At 44.5% G+C, this 18,687-nt stretch overlaps 1 protein-coding gene across 3 annotated transcripts in view; it reads right to left on the minus strand.

The window, feature by feature from the left end:
• The window catches only part of CTTN (cortactin), a 49,109-nt gene extending 33,589 nt beyond the window's left edge, over window positions 1–15,520 (minus strand). For all 3 annotated transcript variants that reach the window (XM_077115410.1, XM_077115408.1, XM_077115409.1), the window contains exons 1-4: window positions 15,426–15,520; window positions 11,583–11,679; window positions 9,529–9,615; window positions 9,323–9,396 (exon numbers count right to left, since the gene is read on the minus strand). In XM_077115410.1, coding sequence (XP_076971525.1) covers window positions 9,323–9,396; window positions 9,529–9,615 — 161 coding nt within the window. In that variant the 5' untranslated portion in view covers window positions 11,583–11,679; window positions 15,426–15,520. The remainder of the gene's footprint in view (window positions 1–9,322; window positions 9,397–9,528; window positions 9,616–11,582; window positions 11,680–15,425) is intronic.
• Between the last annotated feature and the right edge of the window lie 3,167 nt (window positions 15,521–18,687).

An 18,687-nucleotide genomic window follows, 5' to 3' on the forward strand; every position in this document is an offset into this window, starting at 1 on the left:
GTAGGTACCCAGTGACAACATTTAGGTCAGCTCTTTTCTTGACATGCCCCAACTTTTCATATGTTCAAAGCCAAAATAAGATTTCCAGTACTTTTACTCTGTGCTGCTTCAGATCTGTTATGTACCCAGGAAAAGCCTATGTTCTTTTAATCAAATCTTGTGTGGGCAGATCTATTGTTGGGTGGGACTTTTGATTAGGTTGTTTCCATGGAGATGCTACCCCATCCAGTCAAGCTGGGTCTTAATTTCCCTGCTGGAGCCCTTTAAAAGAGAGATATTTTGAAGACAGTTTAGAATGGACAGAAGCCAGAAGGATCCGCAGAAGCTGACAGAACTATTTTGAAACCAGCCCAGGGGAGAAGAGCCAGCAGATGTCATCATATGCCTTCCCATGTGACACATGAACCCTAGATGCCATCAGCCTTTCTTCAGTAAAGGTATCCTCTTGTTGATATCTAAGTTTGGGCATTCTTATGGCCTCAGAATTGTAAATTTGTAACCTAATAAACCCTATTCAAAAGGCCAACCCATTTCTGATATATTGCATTCTGGCAGCTTTAAAAAACCAAAACAGATTTTAGTACCACAGAACTGGAGAGTTACAATTTGCAAATACCAAAAATGCCACAAATGCTTTATAAATGGATGAGAAGAAGATTCTGGAAGAACAAAGAAGAGATGTATAGAAAGGGATTCCAGAAGCTTATCAGGCCAGGAGAACAAACTCATCCATGCACTTGGAGAGGGTGAGACTGCCCCAAAGGCAGAAGACAGGCCTTCCTCCTGGATGGTCAGGAAGGGTTTTGCTGCCCCAGGCCCCAGGAGGGTCGAGCACATTCCCGGGGTAATGGGGAGAGCCTGGCCACTACCCCACTGTTCAGAAGGGGCTGAGCCTGTTCCCAGAAATGGCAGGGAGTACAAGCACCACCCTGATGCTTAGAGGGATGAGCTGAGAACAAGGCGGCCTCTCCAATGCTTGGATATGTTAAAACCTTGACCCTAGTGTTTAGAGAAAATCGGGCTGCTGCATAAAACCAAGGATAGGGTGGGATTGCCGCTCTCTCAAGGCCCAGGGATAAAATGCTGTTCTATAAATGACTCTCAGACCTAAAATCTAATGAAGTACACCCTGCAGGTTTTCAGAATGGTCCAAGTCCAGTGACCCCTGTTTTCCTTTTAATTTCTCCCTATAACAAAGGAATATTTATCCTATAACTGTTTCTCCTTTGTACACTGGAAGCAGATAACTTGTTCTGAGTATCACAGGTCCACAGCCAGAAGAGATTTGTATGTTAGACTAGCCTATGCCTGTAACTGATTTTGATGAGACTCTAATGTTTCTGACTTGTACTGTATCTGTATTGTTACTGAAATGGTTTAAAGCTTTTGTGATGACTCCGGGTCAAGATGGCGGCTTAACAACATGTGCATTCCAGAAATAGTACAGAACAGCTCCCGGAGCCATGATAGTGACCAGACACACAGCGTACTCCAGTCTGGACCACAAGGACCGGCTGCGAGCACCCCAGAACCATGAGTTCCCAAAGCTGTGGTGGCCAGCGCCCCTCCCACACAGGCCGCTTCCGAGAGGGGAAAGGAAAGGACTTTACCAGCAGCAGGGACTGGGCACAATCAAATGCCAATTGCGGAACTAATTAACAAATTCTGACTACTAAAAATAGGCCCCCAGCTTAGGTGAACCTGATCAAAGCGGAGGTTGCTCATTTTTGCCCTGGCGCCAAGGGGGCAGGACTGACAGAAAAAGGGGGGGGGAAAAAAGAAGGAAACAGAGGTTTTTCTGGCTGTGTATCTACAAAGGCTTGACTGCCTCTGGATACAGCAGCAGGACTTTTCAGGCTGCAACTGCCCCAGGCATAGGCAGAAGTGAGCTCTTTTGGGAGCTTATCTGGAGCTTGTGCCTTCCCCAGGGAAGGGGTGAAGCCCCACCCAGGTGGACTCCCTCCATCAAGGAATTCAGACACCAGGGCTTGGTAATTTGAAGCCATTAAAACCAGCCTACAACCTCTCCTCTGTCTCCACCATGCCCCCAGCAGGGAAAGTTTGCCAAAGTTAAAGGTACCGCATCATCTTATGCTGGTGGGACCCGCAGTCAGACAAGCGCCACATACTGGGCAGGATAAGAAAAACAGAGTCCAGAGACTTCACAGGAAAGTCTTTCAACCTGCTGGGTCTCACCCTCAGGGAAAACCGACAATGGTGACTCTTTCCTCCTGATAGGAGGCCAGTTTGGTGGGAAAATCTGGCTGAGGTCTATAATATCTAAGTAGACCCTCCTACATGTGTGGGGGGGAAAGGCACCACACAAACAGGGCAAGAAACAAGAAAACAAGAACTGAAAAATTCTCCTCCGTCAAACAAAACTTAAGCTAAAGGTCCAGATAAAGCTGAACAGAATGTCAAAGAACAGATAGACAACAAATTCATCCAGCAAGAAAACCCTAGATAAAAGAAGTGGAAGCAATCTCCAGAATAAACTAATTAAGGTAATTAAATGCCTAGACACCAGCAAAAAATAACAAATCACACTAGGAAAATTGCAGATATGGCCCAGTCAAAGGAACAAACCAACAATTCAAATGACATACAGGAGCTGAAACAACTAATTCAGAATGTACGAACAGACATGGAAAACCTCATCAAAAATCAAATCAATGAATTGAGGGAGGATATAAAGAAGGTAAGGAAAGAACAAAAAAGAGAAACTGAAAGTCTGAAAAAACAAATCACAGAACTTATGGGAATGAAAGACACAATAGAAGAGATGAAAAAAACAATGGAAACCTACACTGGTAGATTTCGAGACAGAACACAGGATTTCTGAACTGGAGGACGGAATATCTGAAATCCGACAAGAAACAGAAACGATAGGGGAAAAAAATGGAAAAATATGAGCAGGGATTCAGGGAACTGAAAGACAATATGAAGCGCACGAATATACGTGTTGTGGGTGTCCCAGAAGGAGAAGAGAAGGGAAAAGGAGGAGAAAAACTAATGGGGGAAATTATCACTGAAAATTTCCCAACTCTTATGAAAGACTTAAAATTACAGATCCAACAAGTGCAGCATACCCTAAAGAGAATAGATCCAAATAGACGTTCTCCAAGATACTTACTAATCAGAATGTCAGAGGTCAAAGAGAAAGAGAGGATCTTGAAAGCAGCAAGAGAAAAGCAATCCATCACATACAAGGGAAGCCCAATAAGACTATGTGCAGATCTCTCAGCAGAAACCATGGAGGCAAGAAGACAGTGGGATAATATATTTAAATTATTAAAAGAGAAAAACTGCCAACCAAGAATTCTATATCCAGCAAAACTGTCCTTCAAAAATGAGGGAGAAATTAAAACATTTTCAGACAAAAAAAATCACTGAGAGAATTTGTGACCAAGAGACCAGCTCTGCAAGAAATACTAAAGGGAACACTAGAGACAGATATGAAGACAGAAGAGAGAGGTGTGGAGAAGAGTGTAGAAAGGAAGACTATGAGTAAAGGTAAAAAGAAGGAAAATTGGATATGACATATAAAATCCAGAAGGCAAAATAGTAGAAGAAAGTACTACCCATGCAGTAATAACACTGAATGTTAATGGATTAAACTCTCCAATCAAAAGACATAGTCTGGCAGAATGGATTAAAAAACAGGACCCATCTATATGCTGTCTCTACTCAAAGGACATGAGGCCAAGGACACCAATGGACATTTACACACCAATGTTTATAGCAGCATTATTAACAATTACCAAGAGATGGAAACAGCCAAAATGTCCATCAACAGACAGTTGGCTAAACAAACTGTGACATTTACATAAGATGGAATATTATGTAGCTGTAAGACAGAATAAAGTTATGAAGTATGTAACAACATGAATGGACCTTAAGGACATTATGCTGAGTGTGATTAGGCAGAAACAAAAGGACAAATACTGTATGGTCTCACTGATATGAACTGACATTAGTGAATAAACTTGGAATGTTTCCTTGGTAACAGAGACCATCAGGAGATAGAAATAGGGTAAGATATTGGGTAATTGGAGCCAAAGGCATACAGATTGTGCAACAGGACTGAATATAAAAACTCAGAAATAGACAGCAAAATATTACCTAACTGTAATACAATTATGTTAAAACACTGAATGAAGCTGCATACGAGAATGACAGAGGGAGGAGGGCTGGGGCATAAATGAGATCACAAAGAAAGACAGATGATAAAGACTGAGATGGTGTAATCTAGGATTGCCTAGAGTGTATAATGATAGTGACTAAATGTACAAATTTAAAATATGTTTCTGCATGAGGAAGAACAAAAGAATGTCATTACTGCAGTGTGCTGAAAATAGATGGTACTTAATATTTTAAAATTTCAACTAATGTGTGAGACTAAAGCAAAAAATGTTTATTTGGTACAAATCTATACTTTGACTAGGGCATCTCCTAATATAACTTATGTAGATAGTTGATTGAACACGTTAAGTACATGGAACTTTGTATAGGACATGAGATTTTGTTGGTTTGTCCAGGTGATGCCCTGATGAATCCCAGAGTGATTTGATCAGTGAGTAGAAAAGTATTTGCAAAGTCCCCTTCGGGGAATGGTGAGAACGGGGTAAAACTCAACTTCCCCAAGTTGAATTCTTGATATTCTCACAAGCAGTGTGGACAACCAAAGCTATAGGCTGAGCCCCCAGTCTTGGGGGTTGTTCATATGAAACTTAACCCCACAGGGGACAAGTCAAGCTAAGCCTAAGAGTCATCCCCAAGAGAACCTCTTTTATTGCTCAGATGTGGCCTCTCTCTCCAGCCAACACAGCAAGCAGACTCACCACCCCACCCCTGTCTATGTGGGACATGACTACCAGGGGTGTGGATCTTCCTGGCAGCATGGGACAGAAATCTCAGAATGAGCTGAGACCCAGCATCAAGGGATTGAGAAAACCTTCTCCACCAAAAGGGGGAAGAGTGAAATGAGGCAAAATAAAGCATCAATGGCTGAGAGATTCCAAACAGAGTTGAGAGGTTATCCTGGAGGTTATTCTTATGCATTAAGTAGATATCACCTCGTTATATAATGGAGAGGCTGGAACTGCTTGAAAATGTAGAGCTGTGTTCCAGTAGCCATGTTTCTTGATGATGATTGTATAATGATATAGCTTTCACAATGTGACTGTGTGATTGTGAAAACCTTGTGTCTGATGCTCCTTTTATCTACCTTGTCAACAGACAAGTAGAACATATGGAATAAAAATAAATAATAGGGGGAACAAACGTTAAAATAGATTTAGTTTGAAATGCTAGTGATCAATGAAAGGGATCAGTAAGGGGTATGGCCTGTAAAATTTTTTTTTTCTGTTTGTTATATTTTTCTGTTGTCTTTTTATTTCTTTTTCTGAATTGATGCTAATGTTCTGGGAAATGATCATGATGATGAATATGCAACTATGTGATGATATTGTGAACTGCTGAGTGTATGTGTTGGGAATGTTTGTTTCTTGTAATTTTTTTTAATTAATAAAAAATTTTTAAAAAAAGGCTTTTGTGATATTGTAATAGAATGAATGTATTTTGTATATGGAAAGAGCATGTCTTTTTGGGGTCCAGAACAAAAAGAGAAAGAAAACATCCCAGAAGCCATAAGGACCCACAGGAGCTAAGAGCCACTTTGAAACCAATCCAGAAGACAGCAGACGTCACCATGTGCCTTCCCGTGTGACAGAAGAACCCCAGACATCACTGGCCTTTCTTCAGTTGTGCTGGTTTGAAAGAATGTATGTCCCCTAGAAAAGTCATGTTTTAATCAAAGTTCCATTTCATAAAGGTAGAATAATCCCTATTCAATACTGTATGTTTGAAACTGTAATCAGATCATCTCCCTGGAGATGTGATTTAATCAAGAGTGGTTGTTAAGCTGGATTAGGTGATGACACGTCTCTACTCATTTGGGTGGGTCTTGATAAGCTTCTGGAATCCTACAAAAGAGGAAATATTTTGGAGAATAATGGAGATTCAGAGAGAGAAGAGCAGAATGACATAGCCACAAGAAGCAGAGTCCATCAGCCAGTGACCTTTGGAGATGAAGAAGGAAAATGCCTCCCGGGGAGCTTCATGAAACAGGAAGCCAGGAGAAGAAACTAGCAGATGACACCGTGTTCGCCACGTGCCCTTCCATATGAGAGAGAAGCCCTGACTGTGTTCGCCGTGTGCCCTTTCACTTGAGAGAGAAACCGTGAACTTCATCAGCCTTCTCGAACCAAGGTATCTTTCCCTGGATGCCTTAAATTGGACATTTCCATAGACTTGTTTTAATTGGGACCATTTCTTGGCCTTGGAACTATTAACTGGCAACTTATTAAATTCCCCTTTTTAAAAGCCATTCTGTTTCTCGTATATTGTATTCCAGCAGCTAGCAAACTAGAACATCAGTGAACTCTTGTTGATACCTTAGTTTGGACATTTTTATGATCTTAGAACTGTAAATTTGTAATCTAATAAATTCCCTTTGAAAAAGCCAACTTATTTCAGGTATGCTGCATTCCACCAGTTTTAGCAAACCAAAATACACTCTAAAGCCATTTCCAATTAAGTACAGGATAAAGTGAAACCTATCACAAGATGAGGCCAAAGCTTGCAAAAAGGAAGTGACCACAGCCATCACCAGCATACTTCAGGGTCATATGAAGGCCACCTCTCTACAGGCCTTTCTGCCCAGGGACACCCCCAGGACCAGAAGCTCTGGTTCACGGCATCAACATGTGTACAAGGACCTCAAGTGTAAATAAAAAACGAACAAGGTGTGGAAACCATTCGAACACCAAGGAGCAAGGAGAGGGAGGAACACGACTCCTAAAACCTGGGGGACAAAGGAAGAAAGGTTTATTTTGTCCAGAACCTAAATTTTCTGTAGCACATAGTCTAATTCAACCTGTCTCGACCGATCCCTTAATCACTTAAAACAATGAGAGCCTTTAGTCCTGTACAGCTTAATGTAATGCCTGGATACATCCCAGAGGATATTAAACCGATAACCAAAAAACACTGTCAAAGTCCCTTGAGGGATGGAAGAAAAAAATGAAACTATTAAACTTCACCACCGGGGAAAATTCTGATACTGTGTCAAACATTAGGGACACCCAAATCAATAGCCCAAGCCCTTAATCTTGAGGCTTACTCTGGTGAAGCTTATGTATGTAGCGGAGAAGCTTAGCCTACCTATAGGTATGCCAAAGAACCACATCTAGAGGACCTCTTTGGTTCCTCACATGTGGCCTCACTCTCTCTAAGCAACTCTGCAAGTGAACTCATTGCCCTCCCCACTATGTGGGACAGGACATCTAGGAGTGAAAGACTCCCTGGCGGCGTGGGAGATGATTCCTGGGGATTAGTCTGCCCCTGGTACCGTGGGATCAGCAATGCCATCCTGACCAAAAGGGGGAAAAGAAGTGTAACTAATAAGGTATCAGTGGCTGAGAGAGTCAAGAGGCTACTCTGGAGGTCACTCTTCTGCAAGGTTCAGTTAGACACTGCTACCTACACAGCTTGCCATATCCCAACCAAAACCATTCCTGACAACCCTAAAGAACACCTAGGGCAATATTTTAGATTCTACAAAGGTTCCATGTACTAGGTTAACTCCAGAAACCTACAATCTCCAGATAGGCCCCTAGACCAGATATGTCCTGAAATGCAAAGAGGCCAGCCTCTCCAGAACATCAACTAGTTCCATCCCCCTATCCCATATCACTGACAGCCCTTTCCAATATGAAAAAGCTAGAATGGTCATAGCCCAAATACTTCTAAAGAGTGGGAGAAAAATCAAAGGTGATGGGAATTATACAGAGAAGGTAGAGTTTAACAAACGAGCATGATTGCTGAACTGTTATATTAATATTTTAGTCTCCAGTATCTCAGAGCAACTAGAAGTAAAAACTTAAAATCATAGAATTACAACCCATACCAAGCTCTGAAATCTGTTCTACAACTGTTACGATGTGCTTTGAAAAAAATTTTTTTAATATATATGTTATATTTCACAAAAAGGAAAAAATAATTGATTGAGATAATAAATGCACAGCTATATGATGCTGTGGTGAATCACTGGTTGTACACGTTGGATGACTACGTGATATGTGAATATGCATCAATAATACATAATTAAAAAAACACTTGGGGGAGCTGCAGGACAGTAACAACAACTGTCCCTCCCCCACTGCTCTCACTCTGAATTCCAACCAACCCAGATGCTCAGACAATGTCTGTACCAAAGAGCTCCAGGTGTTCCCCACCCCGCCCTCCCCAGCGTTCTGAAACCACAGAACAGAAGAAATAAGCGGTACACATGGGTGACCTGACCAACTTGGGGCTCAGCCTAACCCAGCAGCAAAAGGCTCAAGGCTGTGTGGGCCTCCCAGGGCTGCTCCCATTTCAAGGCCCCCCTCTGGCCAGTCCTGAGTCTTTCCCGCGCTTAAGCAGCTTCTGCGGGCTGAGCAAGATGGGGAGGGACTGACTGCATTTACCAACCCCCAAGGCATGATTTTCTGAAGCTTTTCCAGCCAAGAACAGCTTCATGTTACTGCAAAGATAGTGGGACCAAGCAACACAAGATCTTCCCAACGACCAAAGCAGAAATGTCACCCGGCCAGCAATGACATCTTCAGGATAAGGGAGCGGAAACTCTGAGCCCAGCGCAGCCTCAAATAAAATCCTGAGCACACTTTAAAAATTAACCCTGTCTGCACTTTCATGAAAAAATCACCGAGAGTTGGCATTTTAAGATTGTGCCAAATTGGAACAATGATATTTTTCACTCCATCTTCCTATTGTAGGCTTTTCTTAAGGACACAATGCTTAGAATTCAGCTCACGGTCTGCCCAACTATTAAGTTCTGCAATGCACAATAATTTCCAGGCAATAATAAAAATAAAGGAGAGGGCTAAGATGTAACTTATTCAAAGACTGCTCACATTTTAGAAACCTCCCATTTATACAAAGAAGAGCTTAGGCAACTGTGTTCCTTGAAGAAAACCACAATCTTCAGAAATACACACTCTAGAATTATACATACAGAACCATCTGCAAAGGGCATCTTTAATTTACTGAGCATAAGTGTGTGTACAGACACGTGTATATGTATCTCTTACTGACACTTCTATATTGTGTCTGATGCTCACCTACTATATAGACATCAGGTCCACAAGATCAATGAAAGGAATTCTAACATAAGAAAGTCTTACACAGGTTAATCAGAGAGCCGGATGCTCCTTCTCTCTCAGAATGTCACATCCCATAAAAACATTACCACATCTCTTACTTGATGTGTTCCTGGTGCCCAGATCCTTTCACAGTCTTGGCCCCCCATCTTTGTTCCTTCTCACTGACATCATTCTGAAAAGAAAAATAAATAAGCAAGAAACCCCACACCCTGGGCTGTAAAACAAACAAGCGATAAAATAAAACAACAAACAAGGAAAACATGTCAAGGAAAAATACGAACGATTGTAAACTGGTGACTCATACCACAAAATCAGGGTCTGTCTCCCAGTCATCCGCTCCCCCATCATCCTGGGAGATGGACACAGCATGGCCCGCTGAAGCTTTCCACATCTGCAAGAGAAGCACCAGGGGTCAAAGAGACCTCGGCGAGGCCAGTCGCAGAGCCCAGCGGACGAGCACGAGAAGCAAAGTGGTGTGAAAGCCTGAGAGGCTGGGGACTAGGGGACTAGGTGACTGCGTGCACACACACAGCCTCAGGGCCGGGGACAACCTCCGGAGTCCCCACTGCCGCCACTGGGAAACACCAGAAATGCACTCTGGCTTCAGCTCAGGTGAGACTTCTGGGGGAAAAACACAGTCAGGGGCATGAGTTTCATTCCCTAGACCCATACTGGTATTTTGCTAAGCCTTGGGGCAACTTTGCAAGAAAAAGGGCACCTGCTTTGAATGATTTCAAGTATGTATTAGAAATGTAGCAATGGTTTTCTCAACTCAGACCTTCACAATTCAGTTGTATGTTTCAGTGATTGATTAGAGGGTTGCTTTACCATCTATTGGGGGAATACACAACACACAGTCGGCTTTTCTTATGTCATTTGGCAGCCCTCAAAATCCTTAGTTATAACCTCACAACTTAAAGCTTTTGTCTATTATAGAGAAAAATCGCACATCTGCCAACACCAAAGAGGAAATTCTTTTTGTAAATAAAAAGGCAAAACCCAATTTTTTAAAAAATTTTTGATCATTTCGTTCTACATATATAATCAGTAATTCACAATATCATCACATGGTTGCATATTCATCATCATGATCATTTCTTGGAACATTTGCATCTATTCAGAAAAAGAAAAAGAAAACAGAAAAAAATTCATACATTACCATACCCCCACCCCTCCCCCTCACCGCATTTTACTCTAAATCTATTTTAACATTTAAAACCCAATTTTTAAGGGTTTCAAAAAAACTACCAACTCTTGTGTGAGAAGAAATGATTCATTTTCTATAGAGTACTAATAAAATGTCATGAAGGCCAGGAAATAATTGAAAGATTATTTTAAATCAACCAGGCAGAAGCTCTGTTCAGGCATCTGAACCAAGAATGTTCAATCCCCACCTTTCTGGTACTTGCAACTCTCCTGTCAAGGCCATGCCAGCGTCTCCTTGGCTAAATTCAGAAAGGAGAGAAGCCCTTCGCACGTGGGAGAACCCCTCGCTCAGACTACCATTTCATGGAAATCGGAGTACGGGGTGATTCCGGCCACTGTAAGGGGGCCTTTCTGAGGCCACCTCAAATCTGGTTCCCACATCTGGGTGTCCCAGAGCACGACAAGAATCCCTAAATGTGATCTGCTTTGGGCATGATTTTAAAGAGCGCACATAAAACATGAGCACTGGAAGGCATGAACAGATATTCCAAAATTCCTGTCCCGATGCTGCATTTTACACATGAAGAGACAGCCACAGGAAAGTGAGTTTGCCTGAGGTCCCACTGCCCCTTCCCTGCCTCCCAGGTTCAAGTCCAGACAGGATGCCACACTGCCCTCAAGGGGCTTCCAACTCCCGTACTTGTGAACACTGCAGAAATGCTGATGCAGGAGGACAGGGTCTCTGCAAGGGGACAACCAGACGACCATTCACCCTAAAACCAAAGGTGATAACGAGCATATTTGTCTGTTACTTTCCAGACTCATCAAGGCAAGATCTGAGAGCCCCGCAGTCAGTACTTTTCCAGAAGCCACGCTCTTCAGGAAGTCGGCAAGTTCTGCAGGCAGTTAACAGGACACCCAGGGGCTCCTCCCACTTCAGTAGAGCAGGCAGAGAAGACAGCAAACTGCCTGCTCTGAGAGGACAGAATGGCTTCTGCTTCTCAGTTCCAGGGTGTTCTGGAATCCTCTCCTCTTTCTAGGTTACAGGCAGCACTAGAAATTCAACTTTATGTTTTTCAACAATGACATTTCTTTCCAGAAAATTATCACCCCTGTCCCTGCCAACCTGCCAGAAGAGCACTCCCCTCCCATTCCTTGCTGAAAGGAATTTGTTTTATTTCCCAAGGGAAAGAATATTAGAACATCACAAACCTTTCTTCCCCGTTAAAGATGAACAGCTGAGCACAAGACTATGTCTGAAACACAGTAATCCAGTGAGGAACTTCCACGCATTTGAGAATGGTTCTGCCTGTAAAAAATGAAACGTAGAAAGCTCAGGACGCCTGTCAGCAGGCATTCCAGGCCAGCCCTCAGCTTCCCAGGAAAATGGGAAGATTCTGTATTTTACTAATCAAGAAGCACAATCGATTTTCAGACTATTGCAAAACTAAAGAAGTAAGTTTCAAAAGATTAATTACAACCGCATGAAGTTCTTTCTTCATTGAAATAAAGGCAAATGGCATTGTCTCAGAAGCATAAATTTCCTGCTTGTTATAATCCTGATAAAGATTCACTTTTTGTTCATTCAGGTTTATTACATTATTAAAAATAATAAAATTCTACTACTAAGGTTTTTTCATAAGAATAATATTAGATTACTGATTATCTATGTTAATGTTATATTTCATTTGTTAAATTTTTTTAAATTAATAAATTTTAAAAAAAAAGGAAGAATATTAGAAAAACAGCACTGTTTCCCAGGATTACAATGTGGCTGGGGGGTAGGGGAGCACCCTGGCATACTGAACGGTACGGATGCGTGAGCAAAGACATGGGCTGAACTCCCCAAGGACAGGGCATGGACACCGAGACTCCAACCTCCTGGCTCAGGGCCCAAGCACCCACTCACAGCCATGTCCCTACCACCACCCAAGCCTTCACTGCACGCCTCCTTGCAGACATTACACGCCAGGCACACACAGGCTCCCTGGCACAAGCCACTGCTATCTGCAAGCAGCTTCTCCTGCTCTAGAAACAGGAGCGGCCGTGGGCACTGCCATGACCTCTCTGCAAACACTAACTGCAAAAGATGTGAAGATATATATTCTGGACACTGCACTTAATAATGCAACCAGCCAGCATCAACAATAATCTACCCCCAAAGCAGCTACTGATGGTCTCAAATTCACTATAATTTATTATTCTCTTAACATAAATTTAAAATTTTAAAAATTACAGAGATAACTGACTGAAAATAAAAAGTCTGGGTATTTTTTTAATCCAGAGATAACGACTCTACAAAAATTAACTCAACATGGATCAAAGGTGTAAAAGAAAAAGTGGGCATTAACCTTCGTTCGACCTAGAATTTGACAATGAGTTCTTAGCTGTGATACTAAACGCATAAGCAACAAAAGAAAAAAAACAGACAGAGTTGGCTTCAGCAAAATTAAAACTTTGTGTTGCAAAGGACACCATCAAGAAGGTGGTATCTGATACAGGACTTGTACCTGGACTGTATAAAGAGTTCTTACAACTCCAAGAGGACAAATTACTCTACTAAAGATGGGTAAAGGACTTGAATAGATTTAGCTATTCAAGAGAAGATATGCAAATGGCCAAGAAGCTCAGGGAAGCTGTTCAAAATATCACTGGCCATTAGGGAAATGCAAATCAAAACCATAAAGAAACGCTACTTCACACCCACTATGAGGACTAAAATCCAGCAGATAGACAGTAACCAGTGCTGGTGAGAAAATGAAATCCTCATTTATTGCAAATGGGAATGTAAAACAGCACAGCCACTTCGGAAAAGTCTGGCAGTTCCTGAAAACGTTAAACAAAGAGTTAGCCTATGATTCAGCAATTCTACTCCCAGGTACATACCCCAAAGATATGAAAACATACATCCACAAAATTGCACCCAGTGTTCACAGCAGCATTATTCATAATAGCTCCAAAGTAAGAAGAACCCAAATGTCCACTGAGTGATGAACAGATGAATAAAATATAGTATTATCCACATTACAGAAAAAAAAAAGAGTGAAGTTCTGATATATGTTACAACATGGATTAATTCTGAAACATTATGCTCAATGAAAGAAGCCAATCACAAAAGACCACATACGGTATGATTTCATTTCTATGAAATGTCCACCATAGGAAAATCCAGAGACAGAAAGTAGATTAGTGGTGCAGGGCTGGGGAAGTTGTGGGGGGAATTGAGGAAGGGAGGAGGGATAAAGGGTATGGGGTTTCTTTATGGGTGATTAGAAAATGTTCTAAAAATGATTGTGGTGATGGTTACACAACTCTGAATATATTAAAACTCAGTGGTCTGTTCACTTTAAATGGGTAAACCACATGGTATGTGAATTACGTCTCAAAAAAACTGCTACCAAAAAATACTATTAGAAAAATGGTAATGCCTCTACCAAGCACCATTAATATTCAACCTCCCTTGATTGTACAAATTGAAAATAATCTTGCACTGCTTTATAAGCAGGGTGAAAAATCCCTCAGGGGGAGAATATTTCAAACGATGAGATAAAACAATCCATCTAAATTCACTTTTGATCACCTCACTCCCTACAACATAGCAGAAAACCAAACAGAAGCATTTCAGAAGCCAAAATAGTTATCCCAAGACCACTTCCTACCCACGTTCCTCAAAGGCAAACCCTCCGACCCTCTCCAGCACATTCATCCTTCCTTTTCTCAGTTACTGAAGGCCATGCTTCTGCAGAGCAGACTGAGCTGGCTCTACCTACTGACAACAACGGTGAAAATTACGTTTAACCCCCACTTTCACAGGAGGAAACAAACCACAAAAAGACCTGGATGGGCATGCACAGCTCCGGTCTCAGCTGCTGCACAAAGCAGTGACAATTACAGCAAAGCCCCTTATCACCAGTTACAGTCACTGTAATTGAAAGGAAAGTTTTTAAACAGAAAGGCCATCAAAATGCTTCAAGTAAAGGGTGACCTTAGGGGAAGGTAAACTTCCAGCCGTAGGGGGACGTGACTATCAAAAACAACTCTGCATCCCCCCCTAGCTGTTTACTCCTGTAGATCTGGGTCTCCTGCAAGGCTCTGCCTTGCTCCTGGAATCTTCAGCGAATACTTTTCTAACCAGGGGAAGGAGAGAGAATTGACTCAGTGCACTGGAGCCCGTGACTCACCCAGCCGGCCAAACCCGGGATGAGGGCAGGGGCAGGGGGGGCCCTCGGGCTCCCAAGCCCTCGGCCCAGCACCGGGCTGGGACTGGACTGCTGCGGAATCACGAGGTCTGGGCCCGGAGTGGGGTTGGGGTGAGGGGTTTAACCCTCCCGAGCCGAGCGAAAGCCGAGCCCGAAGGGAGCGTCCGCAGCCTCGGGCGGAATTCCAGGCAGCAACTGCAATCTCTCCCCAGGTGGTCCGCCCACGTCCGCAGAGTCCAGTCCCCTCCTCACCTGAGCCCCTCCCGTGGGGCCCATCAAAGCATCTGTCGGAACACGGGAACCTGAAATCCCCAGGGCACCCTTCGGGTGATTTCCAACACACCCCAGGTGGGACTGCTCCCATTTAGAGCCTCCCGGACCGGCAGCTGCGGCGCGTGGCGCTGCATCTCCATTGACCTGATTGCAAAGTCTCCCCTAGGTGGGGCGGGCAGGAGCCGGAGCCCGACGCGCCCCGCCCCGGGCCCGCGCGGCGCCTGGGAGACCCCCGCCTCGGCCCCTCGGCCCCGGACCCCCGCGCCCCGCAGCCGGGCCTCTCCCCTGCGCCCCCGCCCCCTCGGACCCCCAGCCCCGGCCCTCCGCGCTCCGACCGGGGCTCCTTCCTCTCAGCCGCACCCCTCCGGTCGCCTGCCCCGGGAACCACCCGCCGCGGTCGGGGAAGCCTCGTCCGCTCCCCCCCCCCCCACCCGCCCGCAACCGCAAGCGGAAGAACAGCCAGACCGCCGCGGCCGCCGCTTCCTTCCCGTTTCGGGACCTGCGGGCACCACGGGCGCGCTGCGCAGAGCTCGCCTCCGCGGGTCCCCGGCCTCCCTCCCCGCCCGGCGCCGCGCTCGCTCACCGCCGCGGAGGTCGGCTTCGGCCCAGTCCGCCCTGGATCCTGCGGTCCCGGCGGCGCTCCCAGGACCGCGCTCCACTTCCGGTTCCGCGGGCGGGGGCGGGGCCGCTTCCGGCCCAGGCCCCGCCCCTGCCCGGGTCCCGCCCCCTTCGTCCCCGCAGCCCAGGTGCGGCGGTGCCAGGTTATCGCGGACCGGGCTGTCAGAGCTGCGGCCGCCCGCGTCGCCTCCTTGGCCGTGTGGCCCAGGCAGGGCCCGCCAGTCGCGAAGACGCCGAGCTCGGCCGTGCGGGGCAGGCCTGCAAATGCTGCCTAAGCATAAAATATTTCTAAAGAAAGTAAATTTCGTGAGCACCCCCCCCGTGTGCGGTCGCGAGGGGCTGAGATGCAGAAATGGGCCTGCCGGACCCCAGCGCTGCCCGGGGCGAGAGACGAGAAACGAGCCCCACGTGGGGGGACAACAGTGCCATACGCTCTGAAGTATGGGCAGTCAGACAGAACAAACCTCCTCCTCATCGTCATCCATGCATCCTTCCATCCAGAAAGGGTCATACATGCGTCGAACAGAAGGGTCAGCAAAACAAACCTGGCCTCTGCCGTCAGGGACCTCCCAACCTGCAGAGAGGAATCAGATATTAATCACAAGTATATAATATTGACATGAGGTAAGTGCTGGGTAGAAGTAAAAAGGTGTCAGAAAATTTATTTGAAGAGAAGGTGGGAACCCGAGCCCATCTAGGAGTTCAAGGAAAATGTCTTTGAACAATTATCCTTTGAGTCAAGATATGAAGGCTTAATGGTAGTACCCAAGATAAGGAGGAAAGACTTTTCCAAGCAGAGAAAAGAGCACGTGCAAAAGGCATGAGGCAGGAGAAAGGTCTCCCTGCAGAGGAACTGAAGGAAGTTTGGCATTGACGGTGTGACCATGCCACGGGGCAGTAGAGTGAGATGGGTAAAGTCACCTAGAGACTGGCAGGGCACAGCAAGGAGCGTCGTCTCTTTTGGTTTCTTTTGCATGGACAGGCACCGGAAATCGAATCCTGGTCTCCAGCTTGGCAGGCGAAAACTCTGCCTGCTGAGCCACCATGGCTCGCCCGGTCTTTATTCTTTAAAAAAGAAAGAGAGAAATAGAAAGAGCAAGAAAAGAAAGAAAGAAAAAGAAAAGCAGAAAGAACAAACAAAAAAGAAGGGGGAAGTTAAGCGGGAGACATACATCATAGACTCTCAGATGTAATAAGATCCCTCTGGCTGTTGTGTGGAGAGTGGATGAGAAAAGGGTCAAGTAGGAGCCTGAGGAAGCCCAATCAGGCAAACTGGTGTGGCAAATAGGATGGAGAGAAGTAGGTACAAGAGAAAGTTAAATTATCAGGTTCAAGGATGTGTTGGAGGTATGAGATGGGAAAGGAGATAGCAGATATCAAAGAAAGTAAAATGATTCTCATAAAGATGTAAAATGAACACATGTAAAAGATTTTATTATTTCACTGAATAATGAAGGAACCAATGAGGTATTACAACTTGTTCAAAGGACATCAAAGGAATCCTGAAATGAATATGCAAACACTGGCCTTTCCACGGTCAGCTGCATTTCACTGAACATAGTTAATATGTGTTTCTATGGACAAGACTTATTTGCATTGCTGTCCATTTTCTACAAGTTAACTTCTTTCTCTAAAGAGGGGCGAAAGAGCCTACTCAAAAACAAAGACATGCATCCCAGAGGGTCAGATGATCACCAGAAGCTCCAACATTCCAGTGAAAGAGTTTCCAGAATCACTTTTGCCCATTCTAAAGTCTTAAGATTTTCCTTAAAAAGAGATAACTCCTGGGGAATACAAGGGTAGTTAGGTGGTAGAATTCTCGCCTGCCATGCGGGAGACCCAGGTTTGATTCATGGTCCATGCATTTCCAAACAAACAAACCAGCAAAACAAACCAGCAAACAAAAAAATTTCAACAAATGGTGTTGCAATAATGGAATACTCACATGGGAAAATAATGAAATGTGACCTGCCATAAAGCATACAAAAAAAAAGAGAGAGAGAGAGAGAGAGATGACTCCTGGCATCTGTGTAGATGTTGATTTGAGGAAAATGGAGTTGGGCCCATGACTGAGGAAGGAGAGTCAGCATACGGTTTTGGACTTGGTACCTTCGAGGTGCCTGTGGCACATGGAGGTGAGATGTGGAGGGATCGTTTGGGCCAGGGCTTTCACAGTAGGCAGATTAAGGGCATAAAGGGTAGTAAAGGGGTCCCAGGAAGAGAGATGGGTTCAAGCAAAGGCACAGAGGTGGAAAGGTGGGGTAGGAAGAATCCTCCAGGGAAAATCGAACCCAGGGGGGAGAGAAACCAGAGGCCCACATCGTGCCCTTCTCCCCCAAGTGTACACCTTGCAACAGGGTTGGGGGATCATGTGGCAACCCCAGCCCGGCCTCCTGTGTAGCCACCACACTGTCAGGGCTGCACCTCTCAGCTTCCCTACCAGCAGTGAACAGGTCCGTCACTTTCTCCGCATTTTCTCTAGCACCTGTTAATCTCTGCTCATTTTAAAGCTCATACAATCCAACCTAAGTAAGTAGCCATACCTTAGCCACCATAAACTGTATGAAGATATTTCCTTTTCTTTTTCTTCCACAAAGAATCCATACACCTCCCTCATGTCCCCTGCTTGTGTGGACATGTAGTTTCGGCATAATGCCTTTGTTACATTCATATCACAATGCTACTGTTGGCTATAGACCCTACCTTGCATTGATTGTACTTTTTCCTGTATACCATCCCGTTTTCAGTAGCTTGCAATGCTGACATTCATTTCTTCTCCCTTGTGCAAAATCATTTTTATATTTGTACATTTAATCACCGTCATTGTCTACTCTAAGCATTTGTTAATCTTTTTGTTACAACATGGTACAAGTTCTTCATATATTTTGGCTAATAAGCCCCTGTGCTGGTTTGCATTTGTTATGTACCCCAGAAAATACTATGCTCTTTTAATCCATGCTTGTGGGGACAGATCTATTGTTGGGTGGGACCTTCTGATTAGGTTGTTTCCATGGAGATGTAACCCAGCCCATTCAAGGTGTATCTTAATCTCCTTGCTGGAGTCCATTATGAGAGGATGGAAGACAGATGAAATTCAGAGAGTTCAGAGAAATTGAAAGGGAAACGATTAGAGACATTTGGAGATAGTCACTGAGACTAGAAGCCCAGAGAGAAGGATTAGCAGATGTCACTATGTGCCTTCCTGTGTGACAGAGAAACCCCACGTG

This window comes from Tamandua tetradactyla, chromosome 9 (assembly GCF_023851605.1).
Source record: "Tamandua tetradactyla isolate mTamTet1 chromosome 9, mTamTet1.pri, whole genome shotgun sequence".
In the NCBI taxonomy this organism is placed as follows: domain Eukaryota; kingdom Metazoa; phylum Chordata; class Mammalia; order Pilosa; family Myrmecophagidae; genus Tamandua; species Tamandua tetradactyla.